We start from the raw sequence: 21,612 nt of genomic DNA on the forward strand, positions 1-21,612 counted from the left end.
ATTGACTGAGTCACACAAACACATTGACTGAGTCACACAAACACATTGACTGAGTCACACAAACACATTGACTGAGTCACATAAACACATTGACTGAGTCACACTAACACATTGACTGAGTCACATAAACACATTGACTGAGTCACATAAACACATTGACTGAGTCACACAAACACATTGAGAGGACCGAATCAAGTGGGACATCCAGCCTTCAGCAACTTTGTCAAAATCTGGGACCAACAAGTTTTCAACGGAAGAAATGTCAAAATCTGGGACCAACAAGTTTTCAACGGAAGAAATGTCAAAATCTGGGACCAACAAGTTTTCAACGGAAGAAATGTCAAAATCTGGGACCAACAAGTTTTCAACGGAAGAAATGTCAAAATCTGGGACCAACAAGTTTTCAACGGAAGAAATGTCAAAATCTGGGACCAACAAGTTTTCAACGGAAGAAATGTCAAAATCTGGGACCAACAAGTTTTCAACGGAAGAAATGTCAAAATCTGGGACCAACAAGTTTTCAACGGAAGAAATGTCAAAATCTGGGAAAAAAGTCAAAAATGTTTTTCCAAATGTTCTGGATGTCAAAATCTGGGCAAATGTGAAAACATTTTTCCAAATGTTTTGGCGACATTTACACTGCCGTGAAGGTAAGTCATCTTCGAAGTTAGGGTTCAGATCTTTTATGGGCAACAACACATCTTTGAAGGGCAACAACAAATCTTTGATAGGCAACAACAAATATTTGATGGGCAACAACAAATCTTTGATGGGAAACAACAAATCTTTGATGGGAAACAACATATCTTTGATAGACATTAACAAATCGTCGAGAAATAAAGTAAAACTGAAATGAGGGAGAAAGAAAAAAGTGTGGACGAGATCGTGGAGGGGGGGGGGGGGTCAGCTACGGGGGTGTTGGGCAAGATGGAGGGGGGGGGGAAATCAGCTACTGGGGTGTAGGGCGAGATGGGGGGGGGATGGATCAGCTACTGGGGTGTAGGGCGAGATGGGGGGGTGGATCAGCTACTGGGGTGAAGGGCGAGATGGGGGGGGGGTGGATCAGCCACTGGGGTGTAGGGCGAGATGGGGGGGGGGGGTGGATCAGCTACTGGGGTGTAGGGCGAGATGGGGGGGGGGGGGGTGGATCAGCTACTGGGGTGTATGGCGAGATGGGGGGTGGATCAGCTACTGGGGTGTAGGGCGAGATGGGGGGGGGGGGATCAGCTACTGGGGTGAAGGGCGAGATGGGGGGGGGTGGATCAGCCACTGGGGTGTAGGGCGAGATGGGGGGGGGGTGGATCAGCTACTGGGGTGTATGGCGAGATGGGGGGTGGATCAGCTACTGGGGTGTAGGGCGAGATGGGGGGGGGATCAGCTACTGGGGTGTAGGGCGAGATGGGGGGGTCAGCTACTGGGGTGTAGGGCGAGATGGGGGGGGGATCAGCTACTGGGGTGTAGGGCGAGATGGGGGGGTCAGCTACTGGGGTGTAGGGCGAGATGGGGGGGTCAGCTACTGGGGTGTAGGGCGAGATGGGGGGGGTCAGCTACTGGGGTGTAGGGCGAGATGGGGGGGTCAGTTACTGGGGTGTAGGGCGAGATGGGGGGGGGGGTCAGCTACTGGGGTGTAGGGCGAGATGGGGGGGTGGATAAGTTACTTGGGTGTAGGGCGAGATGGGGGGGTCAGCTACTGGGGTGTAGGGCGAGATGGGGGGGATCAGCTACTGGGGTGTAGGGCGAGATGGGGGGGATCAGCTACTGGGGTGTAGGGCGAGATGGGGGGGGGGGGATCAGCTACTGGGGTGTAGGGCGAGATGGGGGGGGTGGATAAGTTACTGGGGTGTAGGGCGAGATGGGGGGTGGTTCAGCTACTGGGGTGTAGGGCGAGATGGGGGGGTGGTTCAGCTACTGGGGTGTAGGGCGAGATGGGGGGGTGGTTCAGCTACTGGGGTGTAGGGCGAGATGGGGGGGTGGTTCAGCTACTGGGGTGTAGGGCGAGATGGGGGGGTGGTTCAGCTACTGGGGTGTAGGGCGAGATGGGGGGGATCAGCTACTGGGGTGTAGGGCGAGATGGGGGGGTGGATAAGTTACTGGGGTGTAGGGCGAGATGGGGGGGTGGTTCAGCTACTGGGGTGTAGGGCGAGATGGGGGGGTGGATAAGTTACTGGGGTGTAGGGCGAGATGGGGGGGTCAGCTACTGGGGTGTAGGGCGAGATGGGGGGGGGGTGGTTCAGCTACTGGGGTGTAGGGCGAGATGGGGGGGATAAGTTACTGGGGTGTAGGGCGAGATGGGGGGGGATAAGTTACTGGGGTGTAGGGCGAGATGTGGGGGGATAAGTTACTGGGGTGTAGGGCGAGATGGGGGGGTGGATCAGCTACTGGGGTGTAGGGCGAGATGGGGGGGATAAGTTACTGGGGTGTAGGGCGAGATGGGGGGGGTGGATCAGCTACTGGGGTGTAGGGCGAGATGGGGGGGATCAGCTACTGGGGTGTAGGGCGAGATGGGGGGGGGGGTGGTTCAGCTACTGGGGTGTAGGGCGAGATGGGGGGGATAAGTTACTGGGGTGTAGGGCGAGATGGGGGGGATCAGCTACTGGGGTGTAGGGCGAGATGGGGGGGGGGTGGATCAGCTACTGGGGTGTAGGGCGAGATGGGGGGGGGTAGATCAGCCACTGGGGTGTAGGGCGAGAGGGGGGGGGGTGGATCAGCTACTGGGGTGTAGGGCGAGATGGGGGGGTCAGCTACTGGGGTGTAGGGCGAGATGGGGGGGGGGGGATCAGCTACTGGGGTGTAGGGCGAGATGGGGGGGGGGGGTGGATCAGCTACTGGGGTGTAGGGCGAGATGGGGGGGTCAGCTACTGGGGTGTAGGGCGAGATGGGGGGGGGGGATCAGCTACTGGGGTGTAGGGCGAGATGGGGGGGATCAGCTACTGGGGTGTAGGGTGAGATGGGGGGGGGATCAGCTACTGGGGTGTAGGGCGAGATGGGGGGGATAAGTTACTGGGGTGTAGGGCGAGATGGGGGGGATCAGCTACTGGGGTGTAGGGCGAGATGGGGGGGGGGGGATCAGCTACTGGGGTGTAGGGCGAGATGGGGGGTGGTGGATCAGCTACTGGGGTGTAGGGCGAGATGGGGGGGGGGGGATCAGCTACTGGGGTGTAGGGCGAGATGGGGGGGGGTGGATCAGCTACTGGGGTGTAGGGTGAGATGGGGGGGGGGGTGGATCAGCTACTGGGGTGTAGGGCGAGATGGGGGGGGGTGGAAATTTACTGGGGTGTAGGGCGAGATGGGGGGGGGGATCAGCTACTGGGGTGTAGGGTGAGATGGGGGGGGGGTGGTGGATCAGCTACTGGGGTGTAGGGCGAGATGGGGGGGGGGATCAGCTACTGGGGTGTAGGGCGAGATGGGGGGGGGGATCAGTTACTGGGGTGTAGGGCGAGATGGGGGGGTGGATCAGTTACTGGGGTGTAGGGCGAGATGGGGGGGGGGGGGGTCAGCTACTGGGGTGTAGGGCGAGATGGGGGGGATCAGCTACTGGGGTGTGTTTGTCCTGGGTGGTGGAAATCTGGGAGATGATTGTATTGATTGTGGGGCCAAACGCCGGCCCGTCAAGTGAGGGATGATTGTATTGATTGAGGGGCCGGGGCATCCACTCCAGCCAATTTGTAAAGGGGACGAGACAGTCTCTCTCACAGGCTGGCCCCTTACAGCCCGTGGAGGGGATCAATAATCTTGCTTAACGCTCACAGTGGCCGCTTGTCACAACAGGAATGGGGAGGAGGGGGGAGCGTTGCTAATGGTGTCGTACCTGCGGCGTTGCTGATGGTGTCGTACCCACAATGTTGCTGATGGTGTCATACCCACAATGTTGCTGATGGTGTCATACCCACAATGTTGCTGATGGTGTCATACCCACAATGTTGCTGATGGTGTCATACCCACAATGTTGCTGATGGTGTCGTACCCACAATGTTGATGATGGTGTCGCACCCACAATGTTGCTGATGGTGTCATACCCACAATGTTGCTGATGGTGTCATACCCACAATGTTGCTGATGGTGTCGTACCCACAATGTTGCTGATGGTGTCATACCCACAATGTTGCTGATGGTGTCGTACCCACAATGTTGCTGATGTTGTCGTACCCACAATGTTGCTGATGGTGTCATACCCACAATGTTGCTGATGGTGTCGTACCCACAATGTTGCTGATGGTGTCATACCCACAATGTTGCTGATGGTGTCGTACCCACAATGTTGCTGATGGTGTCATACCCACAATGTTGCTGATGGTGTCGTACCCACAATGTTGCTGATGTTGTCGTACCCACAATGTTGCTGATGGTGTCATACCCACAATGTTGCTGATGGTGTCGTACCCACAATGTTGCTGATGGTGTCATACCCACAATGTTGCTGAAGGTGTCGTACCCACAAGGTTGCTGATGGTGTCGTACCCACAATGTTGCTGATGGTGTCATACCCACAATGTTGCTGATGGTGTCATGCCCACAATGTTGCTGATGGTGTCGTACCCACAATGTTGCTGATGGTGTCATACCCACAATGTTGATGATGGTACCCACAATGTTGATGATGGTACCCACAGCTGACTGAAACGAATCTAATTTTATTCAGTTGAGTCCAGAGGTCCACTCATTAGACAAGAATACGTCACAGTTTTAAAGAATTTTTTATTTAAAAAATGTAAGGTCATATTTCAAGAACTAAGCGCCTTCTAGTGATTATAAATGAACATTTGAATAATGAGCACTGGAATGTGTTTGCTCGTTGGTTGGCTAGTGGTGCGAACTACGAGAGATATTAAATCAAGGATTGAATTAAGGGAAGGAATGGAGTGGTGTGCGCAGAATAAAGACCATCCCCAGAAGGGGGGGGGGGGGGAGATATGCCAGTTATTGGCTGCCCCGCCCGTTTGATTTCATCACGGGCTTCAGAGTTGCTGGCCGTAGATTTGAACAACACAAATCACAGAGATAAACTTCAGAGTTGCTGACCGTAGATTTGAACAATACAAATCACAGAGATAAACTTCAGAGTTGCTGACCGTATATTTGAACAACACAAATCACAGAGATAAACTTCAGAGTTGCTGGCCGTAGATTTGAACAACACAAATCACAGAGATAAACTTCAGAGTAGCTGGCCGTAGATTTGAACAACACAAATCACAGAGATAAACGCGCGCGCACACACACACACACACACATGTGTAAACGCACACAGACGTGCTTGCACAAAGACACACACACACATGAGGAAGTTTTCTGAGATGCTACACACACACATTTCCATCTTTCGGTGAGAAAGTTGTCTTAGATGTTGTCTTAGATGATGTCTGAGATGTTGTCTTAGATGATGTCTTAGATGTTGTCTTAGATGTTGTCTTAGCTGTTGTCTTAGATGATGTCTTAGATGTTGTCTTAGATGTTGTCTTGATGTTGTCTTAAATGTTGTCTTAGATGTTGTCTGAGATGTTGTCTGAGATGTTGTCTTAGATGTTGTCTTAGATGTTGTCTTAGATGTTGTCTTAGATGTTGTCTTAGATGTTGTCTTAAATGTTGTCTTAGATGTTGTCTTAGATGTTGTCTGATATGTTGTCTGATATGTTGTCTTAGATGAAGTCTTAGATGTTGTCTTAGATGTTGTCTCAGATGTTGTCAAGTCGAGTTTAACTTTAACAGTGCCATTGGAAGGGTTTCATTCTAACATCAAGATGAGCAGACAGCAAGATGTACACATCAAGATGAGCAGTCAGCAAGATGTGCACATCAAGATGAGCAGACAGCAAGATGTGCATATCAAGATGAGCAGACAGCAAGATGTGCACATCAAGATGAGCAGACAGCAAGATGTGCACATCAAGATGAGCAGACAGCAAGATGTGCACACATCAAGATGAGCAGACAGCAAGATGTGCACATCAAGATGAGCAGACAGCAAGATGTGCACACATCAAGATGTGCATATCAAAATGAGCACAACAAGATGAGCAGACAGAAAAGCGAGGAGCACACTACACACACACACACTACACACACACACACTACACACACACACTACACACACACACACTACACACACACACACTACACACACACACACTACACACACACACACTACACACACACACACATTACACAGCTAGATGAGGAAACAATGTATTAATTAGAAATATCTTAATTTCCAAAAAAAAAAAACTAGCTGTGGGTCGGGGTCATATCTTAGACAGCCGTTGACCATTTGTATCTTGTGGACAGCCGTTGTATCTTGTAGCAACAACTCGCCCGTGTAAAGTGTGTAGGGCTGGGGATGGCAAAGGGGGGGGGGGGGAGCAGACAAAAAACTACGTCTTGGCGAGATCGGTGTCTTTGTCTCCCGTCCCGCACAGATGGGCACCATTCAGCCGTCCTCGGGCCCACACACAGGAACCCACACAAACACCACACAAATAGAGGCTCAATGGCGAGGCCAAATTAAGGTCGGAAGCGATTGCGGGTCTTTGTAGACGGCTATAAATACAATAGACGGCTATAAATACAATAGACGGCCATAAATACAATAGACGGCCATAAATACAATAGACGTTCCCTACATACAATAGACGTTCCCTACATACAATAGACGTCCCCTACATACTATAGACGGCCAGAACTGATAGACGGTCTTACATCGAGGGCCTCAGCTTATACACACGGATATACTTTCCTACAGGCCAGTACTTTAGTTGGCGGGACTAGCTCAACCATACGGCTACATTAGACAAATGACACACTGACCCCAGACCACAACAAATGACACACTGACCCCAGACCACAACAAATGACACACTGACCCCAGACCACAACAAATGACACGCTGACCCCAGAACACAACAAATGACACGCTGACCCCAGACCACAACAAATGACACGCTGACCCCAGACCACAACAAATGACACACTGACCCCAGACCACAACAAATGACACACTGACCCCAGACCACAACAAATGACACACTGACCCCAGACCACAACAAATGACACACTGACCCCAGACCACAACAAATGACACACTGACACACTGACCACAGACCACAACAAAAGACACACTGACCCCAGACCACAACAAATGACACACTGACCCCAGACCACAACAAATGACACACTGACCCCAGAACACAACAAATGACACACTGACCCCCAGACCACAACAAATGACACACTGAACCAAGACCACAACAAATGACACGCTGACACGCTGACCCCAGACCACAACAAATGACACACTGACCCCAGACCACAACAAATGACACACTGACCCCAGACCACAACAAATGACACACTGACACGCTGACCCCAGACCACGACAAATGACACACTGACCCCAGACCACAACAAATGACACACTGAACCAAGACCACAACAAATGACACACTGACCCCAGAACACAACAAATGACACACTGACACGCTGACCCCAGACCACAACAAATGACACACTGACACGCAGACCACAGACCACAACAAATGACACGCTGACCCCAGACCACAACAAATGACACACTGACACGCAGACCACAGACCACAACAAATGACACGCCGACCCCAGACCACAACAAATGACACACTGACCCCAGACCACAACAAATGACACGCTGACCCCAGACCACAACAAATGACACACTGACCCCAGACCACAACAAATGACACACTGACTCCAGACCACAACAAAAGACAAACTGACACGCTGACCCCAGACCACAACAAATGACACACTGACCCCAGACCACAACAAATGACACACTGACACGCAGACCACAGACCACAACAAATGACACGCTGACCCCAGACCACAACAAATGACTTGCTGACCCCAGACCACAACAAATGACACACTGACCCCAGACCACATCAAATGACACACTGACCCCAGACCACAACAAATGACACGCTGACCCCAGACCACAACAAATGACACGCTGACCCCAGACCACAACAAATGACACGCTGACCCCAGACCACAACAAATGACACGCTGACCCCAGACCACAACAAATGACACACTGACCCCAGACCACAACAAATGACACACTGACCCCAGACCACAACAAATGACACGCTGACCCCAGACCACAACAAATGACACACTGACCCCAGAACACAACAAATGACACACTGACCCCAGACCACAACAAATGACACACTGACCCCAGACCACAACAAATGACACGCTGACACGCTGACCACAGACCACAACAAATGACACGCTGACCCCAGACCACAACAAATGACACACTGACCCCAGACCACAACAAATGACACGCTGACCCCAGACCACAACAAATGACACACTGACCCCAGACCACAACAAATGACACGCTGACCCCAGACCACAACAAATGACATACTGACCCCAGACCACAACAAATGACACACGATTTCAAGAAGGTATTTTTTTAACTAAGGGAAATCACTGGATAAGCTACTCATTTCTCACAGTAGTCTGTTTACTTCCCTTATCTCGTTTTATCAACATTTTTAAGTAGCATACAGTATCAGTGTCAGTGTAGTCTACATCCGTTTTTATTGCCTTGTTATGGTCTACATCTTCCATTGTTCACATGAGTTGCGTTTCCATTACACACTGACCAGTTCTAAAGACACATTTACCATATGTGTAAGTGTAAGTGTATGGGTATATTATATTGTATTGTATTCAGTGTTTCTTCCAGACTTTTTTCTCCGGGGGGGGGGGGGGGGGCACTTAAAATTTTCAGGGGGGGGGGCGGTAAACTTTCTTCGGGGGGGCGGACACTGCTAAAAGTATATATTTTCTATATAAATTATATAAATTTCATTTCGTTCGGGGGGGGGGGGGGGGAGGGGGGGGGGTGGTAAAAAAATTTCGGGGGGGGGGGGGGGGGGCATAGCCCTCCCGAAGAGATGTCTGGAAGAAACTCTGATTGTATTGTATTGTATTGTATTGCATTGTATTGTATTGTATTGTATTGTATTGTATTGTATTGTATTGTATTGTATTGTATTGTATTGTATTGTATTGTATTGTATTGTATTGTATTGTATTGAATTGTATTGTATTGTATTGTATTGTATTGTATTGTATTGTATTGTATTGTATTGTATTGTATTGTATTGTATTGTATTGTATTGTATTGTATTGTATTGTATTGTATTGTATTGTATTGTATTGTATTGTATTGTATTGTATTGTATTGTATTGTATTGTATTGTATTGTATTGTATTGTATTGTATTGTATTGTATTGTATTGTATTGTATTGTATTGTATTGTATTGTATTGTATTGTATTGTATTGTATTGTATTGTATTGTATTGTATTGTATTGTATTGTATTGTATTGTATTGTATTGTATTGTTTTGTATTGTACTGTACTGTACTGTACTGTACTGTACTGTACTGTACTGTACTGTACTGTACTGTACTGTACTGTACTGTACTGTACTGTACTGTACTGTACTGTACTGTACTGTACTGTACTGTACTGTACTGTACTGTACTGTACTGTACTGTACTGTATTGTATTGTATTGTATTGTATTGTATTGTATTGTATTGTATTGTATTGTATTGTATTGTATTGTATTGTATTGTATTGTATTGTATTGTATTGTATTGTATTGTATTGTATTGTATTGTATTGTATTGTATTGTATTGTATTGTATTGTATATATATATATATATATATATATATATATATATATATATATATATATATATATATAAAGATGCTGTGAACACACGGATATGCCTTAGGGGTGATCCGATGCGGAAAGCAACATATAAATAAGACAAACAACCACAAACGAGTTACAAAACAAGATTGAATGAAAACAAAGGCTCGTTAAAATTAAAATAATAATATCTACACTATCTACACCTAACACAGTCTATTCTAAACACAAAATACAAAAAGCTAATAAAACTTTGATACAGTGGCTAAAAACTAGTTCAGACAGTTTCTTCCAGGCATCTCCTCCGGAGAAAATCTACCCCCCCCCCCTCCCGAACGAGATGTAATTTATATAGTAAACATATTCTTTTACTAGTGTCCGCACCCCCGGAAAATGTTGACCGCCCCCCCCCCGAAGAGATGCATGGAAGAAATTCTGTATATGTGTGTATGGTCTGGGGTCTGTGTATGTGTATGTATATATACAAGCCTATGCCACTGCTGAACTAATTAGGTAACCTCTAATTAGGTAACCGCCCTTTTTGGCGTCTAAAAATGTAATCATCGACATCAACATCATTGACAGTGACATCAGTAACAGTGACATCAGTGACAGTGACATCAGTGACAGTGACATCAGTGACAGTGACATCAGTGACAGTGACATCAGTAACAGTGACATCAGTGACAGTGACATCAGTGACAGTGACATCAGTGACAGTGACATCAGTGACAGTGACATCAGTGACAGTGACATCAGTGACAGTGACATCAGTGACAGTGACATCAGTGACAGTGACATCAGTAACAGTGACATCAGTGACAGTGACATCAGTGACAGTGACATCAGTGACAGTGACATCATTGACATCAGTGACAGTGACATCAGTGACAGTGACATCATTGACATCAGTGACAGTGACATCAGTGACAGTGACATCAGTGACAGTGACATCAGTGACAGTGACATCAGTGACAGTGACATCATTGACATCAGTGACAGTGACATCAGTGACAGTGACATCATTGACATCAGTGACAGTGACATCAGTGACAGTGACATCAGTAACAGTGACATCATTGACAGTGATATCATTGACATCAGTGACAGTGACATCAGTGACAGTGACATCAGTAACAGTGACATCATTGACAGTGACATCATTGACATCAGTGACAGTGACATCAGTGACAGTGACATCAGTGACAGCAACATCAGTGACAGTGACATCATTGACATCAGTGACAGCAACATCAGTGACAGTGACATCAGTAACAGTGACATCAGTGACAGTGACATCAGTGACAGCAACATCAGTGACAGTGACATCATTGACATCAGTGACAGTGACATCAGTGACAGCAACATCAGTAACAGTGACATCATTGACATCAGTGACAGTGACATCAGTGACAGTGACATCAGTGACAGTGACATCAGTGACAGCAACATCAGTGACAGTGACATCAGTGACAGCGACATCAGTGACAGTGACATCAGTGACAGTGACATCAGTGACAGTGACATCAGTGACAGTGACATCAGTGACAGTGACATCAGTGACAGTGACATCAGTGACAGTGACATCAGTGACAGTGACATCAGTGACATCAGTGACAGTGACATCATTGACAGCAACACCAGTGACAGCAACATTAGTAATCTGTGAAAAAAATCGCTCTTAATGAGGTGTTTCTAACACACCTAACACCCCTAAATTTTCAGGCTAAGCTATATTTTTTTTCTACAAACGGGTTGCACTGGCTCTAGATATTCATAGAATCAATGTAAACGTTTTATGAATACAAATGAGCGATTAAAACTTTCATCTATTACTTAAAAATACAAATAATATTTCATAGGCGAAGATGTCAATGTTAAAGGTAAAAAAGGTTAAAGGGAAATAATCCATTTTTAAATTTTTAGTTTAGAGCTATGTAATTATCTGGCACATGTAGATGGCAGGTGTAGCCAATATGGCTGTCTTTAGTTAATGCAATATTATTTTACCACTTCAGTGGGAACTACGATCTATTTTGCAACTCAACTGTATAATTTTATAAACGATAAAATACTCTTATTGTTATTTTGCTTGTGGTAAAGTTCAAGCCTTTTTATTACAAATATTAGATCTAGTCTACGTGTGATTTAGTCTGATTTAGATTACTGACTTAACTTAGAAATAGTCAAATAAATAGAATATAGATCTAGATAGATCTATTCTATCTAGATCTAGAAGATCTATCTAGATCTAGAATCTACTTGAAGTACTTGTCTTTTTAGGACCACTCACCTACTAAAATTCAAGATCTAATCTAGATATCTAGATCCTAGTTCTAGAGATCGCATGATTAATTTGCCAGCCGGTAATCTATCGTTTTGGGTACGTAAAATCGCCCGCGATTTGTAATGTGAAAAACAGGTGACTCCTTAAATTTTAATAATTATTTCACATTTTGAGGAGGATTTATGTATTAAAAAATACAAAAATGTTTCCTTGATTCATTTATGTATCTGTTTTTAAACAATTGAATTAAAACTGTTCCGTAATAAATGAAGACTAGCGATGTTTCCAACAGATGCAACCATGCTCATTTACTATAGCAGCCATCTTGTCTAAGTTTTATTTTTATAAGCTTTTAGCGCCAGATTCAGGGGGAAGCCACTCTATTTTACGAATGGCTGCTGTTTATATAGCAAACCTTGCTCTCAGACACTGCTGTTTAAAGTTAATTTCTGGCCTATATCGATATATTTTGCCATTGATTTAGGTTTATTATTCATTTATCTATAATATTTGACACAAAAGTATGACAATAAACTTCTATTAAAGCCTTGACAATGAGGTAACGTTTTCGTACATTAATAGCCGCGGGCGATTTTACGTACCCAAAACGATAGATTACCGCCAGCCTCTCACTATTCGACAGAGACAGAATTTTTTTCATAAACATTAGATCTAGATCTAGATCTAGATCTACATCTAGAATCTAGATCTATTTTAAAATATGATTTATTTTTATTCATTTGTTAGGCCTACAGTTTTAATTTTATTTTTTTTTGACTGCCTAGGTTTATTAAATTTGTTCGATAGGCCCTACTTGTCCCAATTTGTTTAGCGGCGAGCCAGATACACTATTTACTATTTAGGCCTACATTTTGTAAATACATTTCTCTGTGATTATGCAATTTGAAAAAAAAATGCCAAATAATTTTATTATTTTGAAACATTTTTGTTTATTATTTATTAATACATTATGACTATTAGAAAATAAATTATGGGAAAATGACAAGTTATGGAAGGAGTTTGTCGATTTAAAATAGGTGGTGCCCGCCACCCTACAGATATTTTAGAATGTGCTCTAGAGTAAAAAAAAAGGTTGGGAACCCCTGGTCTAGACAGATAAACTTTAGGTTCTAAACTCAAGATCTAGATTACTACTAGTCTACTAGATCTATATCTTGATTAAGATTAGATTAGACTAGACTGTCACTATATCACACATATCTAGACTATAATTTAATAATATAGTAGATCTAGATCTAGATGTAGACCTAATAAATTAATTAAATAATTAAGTAGGCATAATGTCACAATTGAATATAACAATAAAGTATTAAAAGGTAACCTATCTTTTTAGGTACATAGAATCATCTGAAGCTTGTAATGTGCGAAAAAGTTGCTTCATTGTTAAGGCTTTTTAATAGAAGTAGGGCCTATAAAATGCTATATTCAATATTTTGATATTTGTGTCAGATCCTTATAGATAACTGAATAATAAACCAAAATTAATGGCTAAATATTTAAATATATCTCAATAGCCTATAGGCAAGAAATTAACTCTAAACAGCAGTTTTGCGAGCAGGATTTGCTAAATAAAAAGCGGCCATCTGTAAGTTAAAGTGTTTTCCCCTGAATCTCTAACTATAATTTTACCACAAAAAAAACTTATACAAGATGGCTGCTAAAGTAAATGAGCTTGGTTGCATCAGATGAAAACATTGCTAGTATTTTTTTTTTTTACTGAAAAGTTTTAATAGAATTGTTTAAAAACAGGAACTTTAATGAAACTTTGAAACATTTTTGTAACTTTCAAAACGTAAATCCTCTTAAAAATGTGAAATAATTACTAAAATTTAAAAGTCACCTTTTTTTACGTTACTAGTCTCTGCCGATTTTACGTACCTAAAACGATAGATTACCCAATAAAAAAGACATTAGGATTAGTATTAGGCTTACTTGTAGAACTTGTACTTGTCATTACTATTATTAATAATTTAATAATATAGATCTATCTAGATTCTAGATCTAGACCTTTTGATCTAGAATCTTTTCTAGATTCAAGAATTCTAGACTAGATTTTTCAGAAAAGCGTGGAGTTTGCCCTAGATCTAGATCTCTACTAGGTCTAGTAAATACTAGGCTAAATAAAATAGACAATTTTTAATTGATCAGTTATGTTTCAGCTATGTATTGTAATGCTAAACTAAACTTAAACCATAAGAATTTTTTTATTAAAAAATATAACACAATAATAATGTCTTCTTGTAAAAATCTTATGTCATATATTGTTGAAGCTAATGTTAAATGTCTATTTTTTCCAGGGTCCCTACCAGCCCAACTTGTCGGCCATTATTTAAAAAATGTACGACACACCAATGAGCCTGCAGATCTGCTGCGTGGACTTTATATGTGACAATCTGTCTGCACTGTGCGAGGTGCAGCCGGCTGCCACAGCAGACCCTAAACAAACCAAGATGGTGTTTAAAGACCCTGAGACCTGTTTCCATGCCAACCTCTCTGACCAGCTGCTCTCTACACTCAGTGAAAAGGGCAAGCTCAATGATGAGTCGCTGTCATTATTTGATCCCAGCGTCACTGCCCTGCGCCATGTCAGCATCCACAATGCACCAGTGACTAGTAGGGGACTCAGAATTCTTAAAGGTCACAGGGTGTCTCAGCTGGAGGTGACAGGCATTAAAGATGTCACAGTCAATGACATCATTGGTTGTCTTGGAGAATGGACACTGTCCAATCTTCGCATCCTGAATGTCAGCAGAAACACTTTCCTCAACAACTCCAAATTTTGTGTAGTTGTCTCCCTGTCCAAACTAAGAAACCTCCACACACTCAACGTCAGTTTCACAGAGTTCAACCGCCACGGACTGGAAATAATTGCTGAAGATCTCCCTTGTCTAGAGGTGTTAGATATTTCTTGCACTGAAATCAATGACATCTCACCTCTGAGGAAATGTAAAAACCGCTTGAAGTCCCTGAGCATGTACAACCTGCAGCTGCACAAGAACTCTGACCCCATCGGTGTGGTCAGTGACCTGGTGCACCTGGTCCAGTTGGATGTCTCTAACGATGCCACTCGCGAGTCTATCATCACCTCGGTGGCCACAGAACGTTTCCAGGTGCCAGAATACCTGTCTAGGTGTGAGACCAACCCAAACTTAATCTCCGTTGATGTTTCTGGGGCAGCTGACGTTGCACCATGTATTGTAGAGTAAGTCACCTAATAAGCTTTATATCACAACCCTCACAATGTATCACATTTTACTAGGGCACAACCCTCACAATGTATCACATTTGACAGATTTTACTAGAGCATAACTCTAATAATGTATCACATTTTACTAGAGCACAACTCTAATGTATCAAATTTTATTAGAGCACAACCCTCACAATGTATCACATTTTACTAGAGCACAACCCTCACAATGTATCACATTTTACTAGAGCACAACCCTCACAATGTATCACATTTGACAGATTTTACTAGAGCACAACTCTCACAATGTATCACATTTGACAGATTTTACTAGGGCACAACTCTCATAATGTATCACATTTTACTAGAGCACAACCCTCACAATGTATCACATTTTACTAGAGCACAACTCTCACAATGTATCACATTTTACTAGAGCACAACCCTCATAATGTATCACATATTACAGATTTTACTAGGGCACAACTCTCTTAATGTATCACATTTTACTAGAGCACAATCCTCACAATGTATCACACTTTACTAGAGCACAATCCTCACAATGTATCACATTTTACTAGAGCACAACCCTCATAATGTATCACATTTTACTAGAGCACAACCCTCATAATGTATCACATTTTACTAGAGCACAACCCTCATAATGTATCACATTTGACAGATTTTACTAGAGCACAACTCTCATAATGTATCAAATTTTATTAGAGCACAACCCTCTCAATGTATCACATTTGACAGATTTTACTAGAGCATAACCCTCACAATGTATCACATTTGACAGATTTTACTAGGGCACAACTCTCACAATGTATCACATTTTACTAGAGCACAACCCTCACAATGTATCACATTTTACTAGAGCACAACCCTCACAATGTATCACATTTGACAGATTTTACTAGAGCACAACTCTCACAATGTATCACATTTGACAGATTTTACTAGAGCACAACTCTCACAATGTATCACATTTGACAGATTTTACTAGAGCACAACCCTCACAATGTATCACATTTTACTAGAGCACAACCCTCATAATGTATAACTATTTACTAGAGCACAACCCTCACAATGTATCACATTTTACTAGAGCACAACTCTCACAATGTATCACATTTTACTAGAGCACAACCCTCATAATGTATAACTATTTACTAGAGCACAACCCTCACAATGTATCACATTTGACAGATTTTACTAGGGCACAACTCTCATAATGTATCACATTTTACTAGAGCACAACCCTCACAATGTATAACTATTTACTAGAGCACAACCCTCACAATGTATCACATTTGACAGATTTTACTAGGGCACAACTCTCATAATGTATCACATTTTACTAGAGCACAACCCTCACAATGTATCACATTTTACTAGAGCACAACCCTCACAATGTATCACATTTGACAGATTTTACTAGGGCACAACTCTCATAATGTATCACATTTTACTAGAGCACAACCCTCATAATGTATCACATTTTACTAGAGCACAACCCTCACAATGTATCACATTTGACAGATTTTACTAGGGCACAACCCTCACAATGTATCACATTTGACAGATTTTACTAGAGCATAACCCTCACAATGTATCACATTTGACAGATTTTACTAGAGCACAACTCTCACAATGTATCACATTTTACTAGAGCACAACCCTCACAATGTATCACATTTTACTAGAGCACAACCCTCACAATGTATCACATTTTACTAGAGCACAACCCTCACAATGTATCACATTTGACAGATTTTACTAGAGCACAACCCTCACAATGTATCACATTTGACAGATTTTACTAGGGCACAACTCTCACAATGTATCACATTTTACTAGAGAACAACCCTCACAATGTATCAAATTTTATCAGAGCACAACGCTCATAATGTATCACATTTTACTAGAGCACAACCCTGGTAGTGTATCACATTTTTACTATGTAATATTCGTTGTAACAACATTTAGGCATGCCTGCCAATAGTGGAATTGTTCGGCTAAATTTTAAAAAATTATGTCGCTCCGCCATTCCGCTTTCAGCAAAGCTTGTTCCGCTAAGTAAAAAAAAAATTGAAAACGTATTTTTTTTTTTAAAATCTCGTTTAAATTTTTTTTCTTTGTTATTTGTTTTCATTTCAGTGTTTACTTCTAAGTTACACAAGTTGATTATATTGATCAATGTTTACTTATTAGTTACACAACTAAATATGATCAATCCACTACTTTGTTCATATGGCCTACTACTAGCTGGTACATTACCTTTACATAGCAAGTCAGGACACAGGAGCTTGGAAAGCAAAACAAAGAATCCAAAATAGTTTCAGATTGTTATAGCAACAACAAATGTAAATCATTGGCGTCATGAGTTCCCCAGCCTGTTATAGCAACAACAAATCTAGTTAATGTAAATCATTGGTCCCCCAGCCTGTTATAGCAACAACAAATCTAGTTAATGTAAATCATTGGCGTCATGAGTTCCCCAGCCTGTTATAGCAACAACAAATCTAGTTCATGTAAATCATTGGTCCCCCAGCCTGTTATAGCAACAACAAATCTAGTTAATGTAAATCATTGGTCCCCCAGCCTGTTATAGCAACAACAAATCTAGTTAATGTAAATCATTGGCGTCATGAGTTCCCCAGCCTGTTATAGCAACAACAAATCTAGTTAATGTAAATCATTGGCGTCATGAGTCCCCTAGCCTGTTATAGCAACAACAAATCTAGTTAATGTAAATCATTGGTCCCCTAGCCTGTTATAGCAACAACAAATCTAGTTAATGTAAATCATTGGCGTCATGAGTTCCCCAGCCTGTTATAGCAACAACAAATCTAGTTAATGTAAATCATTGGCGTCATGAGTCCCCTAGCCTGTTATAGCAACAACAAATCTAGTTAATGTAAATCATTGGTCCCCCAGCCTGTTATAGCAACAACAAATCTAGTTAATGTAAATCATTGGTCCCCCAGCCTGTTATAGCAACAACAAATCTAGTTAATGTAAATCATTGGTCCCCTAGCCTGTTATAGCAACAACAAATCTAGTTAATGTAAATCATTGGCGTCATGAGTTCCCCAGCCTGTTATAGCAACAACAAATCTAGTTAATGTAAATCATTGGTCCCCCAGCCTGTTATAGCAACAACAAATCTAGTTAATGTAAATCATTGGCGTCATGAGTTCCCTAGTCTGTTATAGCAACAACAAATCTAGTTAATGTAAATCATTGGTCCCCCAGCCTGTTATAGCAACAACAAATCTAGTTAATGTAAATCATTGGCGTCATGAGTCCCCCAGCCTGTTATAGCAACAACAAATCTAGTTAATGTAAATCATTGGTCCCCCAGCCTGTTATAGCAACAACAAATCTAGTTAATGTAAATCATTGGTCCCCCAGCCTGTTATAGCAACAACAAATCTAGTTAATGTAAATCATTGGTCCCCCAGCCTGTTATAGCAACAACAAATCTAGTTCATGTAAATCATTGGCGTCATGAGTTCCCCAGCCTGTTATAGCAACAACAAATCTAGTTAATGTAAATCATTGGTCCCCCAGCCTGTTATAGCAACAACAAATCTAGTTAATGTAAATCATTGGTCCCCCAGCCTGTTATAGCAACAACAAATCTAGTTAATGTAAATCATTGGTCCCCCAGCCTGTTATAGCAACAACAAATCTAGTTAATGTAAATCATTGGCGTCATGAGTTCCCCAGCCTGTTATAGCAACAACAAATCTAGTTAATGTAAATCATTGGCGTCATGAGTCCCCTAGCCTGTTATAGCAACAACAAATCTAGTTAATGTAAATCATTGGTCCCCCAGCCTGTTATAGCAACAACAAATCTAGTTAATGTAAATCATTGGCGTCATGAGTTCCCCAGCCTGTTATAGCAACAACAAATCTAGTTAATGTAAATCATTGGTCCCCCAGCCTGTTATAGCAACAACAAATCTAGTTAATGTAAATCATTGGCGTCATGAGTTCCCTAGTCTGTTATAGCAACAACAAATCTAGTTAATGTAAATCATTGGTCCCCCAGCCTGTTATAGCAACAACAAATCTAGTTAATGTAAATCATTGGCGTCATGAGTCCCCCAGCCTGTTATAGCAACAACAAATCTAGTTAATGTAAATCATTGGTCCCCCAGCCTGTTATAGCAACAACAAATCTAGTTAATGTAAATCATTGGTCCCCCAGCCTGTTATAGCAACAACAAATCTAGTTAATGTAAATCATTGGCGTCATGAGTTCCCCAGCCTGTTATAGCAACAACAAATCTAGTTAATGTAAATCATTGGCGTCATGAGTCCCCTAGCCTGTTATAGCAACAACAAATCTAGTTAATGTAAATCATTGGTCCCCCAGCCTGTTATAGCAACAACAAATCTAGTTAATGTAAATCATTGGCGTCATGAGTTCCCCAGCCTGTTATAGCAACAACAAATCTAGTTAATGTAAATCATTGGTCCCCCAGCCTGTTATAGCAACAACAAATCTAGTTAATGTAAATCATTGGCGTCATGAGTCCCCTAGCCTGTTATAGCAACAACAAATCTAGTTAATGTAAATCATTGGTCCCCCAGCCTGTTATAGCAACAACAAATCTAGTTAATGTAAATCATTGGTCCCCCAGCCTGTTATAGCAACAACAAATCTAGTTAATGTAAATCATTGGCGTCATGAGTTCCCCAGCCTGTTATAGCAACAACAAATCTAGTTAATGTAAATCATTGGCGTCATGAGTTCCCCAGCCTGTTATAGCAACAACAAATCTAGTTCATGTAAATCATTGGCGTCATGAGTCCCCTAGCCTGTTATAGCAACAACAAATCTAGTTAATGTAAATCATTGGTCCCCCAGCCTGTTATAGCAACAACAAATCTAGTTAATGTAAATCATTGGCGTCATGAGTTCCCCAGCCTGTTATAGCAACAACAAATCTAGTTCATGTAAATCATTGGCGTCATGAGTTCCCCAGCCTGTTATAGCAACAACAAATCTAGTTAATGTAAATCATTGGCGTCATGAGTTCCCCAACCTGTTATAGCAACAACAAATCAAGTTACCTATTCATGATTGGTAAAGTATTGATGAAATCATCTTCAAATAATGTGTCATTCTTTCTTCTGAGACCACACACTATACAGGATGGTTAGCAAGTAGGCTATAAGGCCTAATATACAGATCTAGTTCTAGATGCCAGTTAGGTAGTAACTAACTAATACTGTTTGACACTGATGCTGTGATAGCAACAGCAATTCAAAAGCTCTATGTAGTTGTCAATTACATTTTTACATTGTCAATTACATTGTCATTTACATTGGCACTCACATTGTCATTTACATTGTCAGTTACATTGTCACTTACATTGTCACTTACATTGTCACTTACATTGTCATTTACATTGTCACTTACATTGTCAGTTACATTGTCATTTACATTAGTAAACTTCTTTTCCTCAGGTCTTTTCTAGAAAAACATCCAAAATTAAATTTCTTTGGCCTAGCCTTGACGTCAATATCAGAATATGAGATGTTCCAGCCTGAAAGTAGTTGGCACCGTTCACATGCTGATCTGAAGGTGAGTACAGCCATGCTCACACTTGCTTGGTCACTGACATACTGACCTCAGGTTTGTTAGGTCATTTACAGACTGACCTCAAGGTTTGTTAGGTCACTGACAGACTGACCTCAAGGTTTGTTAGGTCACTGACAGACTGACCTCAAGGTTTGTTAGGTCACTTACAGACTGACCTCAAGGTTTGTTAGGTCACTGACACACTGACCTCAAGGTTTGTTAGGTCACTGACACACTGACCTCAAGGTTTGTTAGGTCACTGACAGACTGACCTCAAGGTTTGTTAGGTCACTGACAGACTGACCTCAAGGTTTGTTAGGTCACTGACAGACTGACCTGAACATTTGTTAGGTCACTGACAGACTGACCTCAAGGTTTGTTAGGTCACTGACACACTGACCTCAAGGTTTGTTAGGTCACTGACAGACTGACCTCAAGGTTTGTTAGGTCACTGACAGACTGACCTCAAGGTTTGTTAGGTCACTGACAGACTGACCTGAACATTTGTTAGGTCACTGACAGACTGACCTGAAGGTTTGTTAGGTCACTGACAGACTGACCTCAAGGTTTGTTAGGTCACTGACAGACTGACCTCAAGGTTTGTTAGGTCACTGACAGACTGACCTCAAGGTTTGTTAGGTCACTGACAGACTGACCTGAAGGTTTGTTAGGTCACTGTCAGACTGACCTCAAGGTTTGTTAGGTCACTGACAGACTGACCTCAAGGTTTGTTAGGTCACTGACAGACTGACCTCAAGGTTTGTTAGGTCACTGACAGACTGACCTCAAGGTTTGTTA

At 42.5% G+C, this 21,612-nt stretch overlaps 2 protein-coding genes across 2 annotated transcripts in view; both read left to right on the forward strand.

The window, feature by feature from the left end:
• The first annotated feature begins 259 nt into the window (after positions 1 to 259).
• On the forward strand, positions 260 to 11,384 carry LOC131937974 (dentin sialophosphoprotein-like). Its single transcript, XM_059295766.1, has 3 exons — positions 260 to 650; positions 5,641 to 5,899; positions 10,301 to 11,384. Exons 1-3 carry the CDS (start codon positions 260 to 262, stop codon positions 11,382 to 11,384), a joined length of 1,734 nt encoding a protein of 577 aa, XP_059151749.1.
• Positions 11,385 to 11,679: 295 nt separating this feature from the next.
• Positions 11,680 to 21,612, forward strand: part of LOC131937950 (protein zyg-11 homolog B) — a 36,542-nt gene continuing 26,609 nt past the window's right edge. The window contains exons 1-3 of the mRNA XM_059295740.1: positions 11,680 to 11,812; positions 14,321 to 15,225; positions 20,700 to 20,817. Of these exons, the coding sequence (XP_059151723.1) occupies positions 14,360 to 15,225; positions 20,700 to 20,817 (984 nt within the window). The 5' untranslated portion in view covers positions 11,680 to 11,812; positions 14,321 to 14,359. The remainder of the gene's footprint in view (positions 11,813 to 14,320; positions 15,226 to 20,699; positions 20,818 to 21,612) is intronic.

Source organism: Physella acuta, unplaced genomic scaffold (assembly GCF_028476545.2).
Source record: "Physella acuta isolate Inbredline_101_S28 unplaced genomic scaffold, ASM2847654v3 ptg000225l, whole genome shotgun sequence".
Lineage (NCBI taxonomy): Eukaryota > Metazoa > Mollusca > Gastropoda > Physidae > Physella > Physella acuta.

Bases quoted from the DNA above. Each gene is read 5' to 3' on its own strand.
- LOC131937974 (XM_059295766.1), top strand. From the start codon at position 260: ATGTCAAAATCTGGGACCAACAAGTTTTCAACGGAAGAAATGTCAAAA. The intron at 651-5,640 runs GTAAGTCATCTT...ATGTTGTCTTAG, and splicing joins ACATTTACACTGCCGTGAAG to ATGAAGTCTTAGATGTTGTC. The intron at 5,900-10,300 runs GCAAGATGTGCA...CATCATTGACAG, and splicing joins CACATCAAGATGAGCAGACA to TGACATCAGTAACAGTGACA.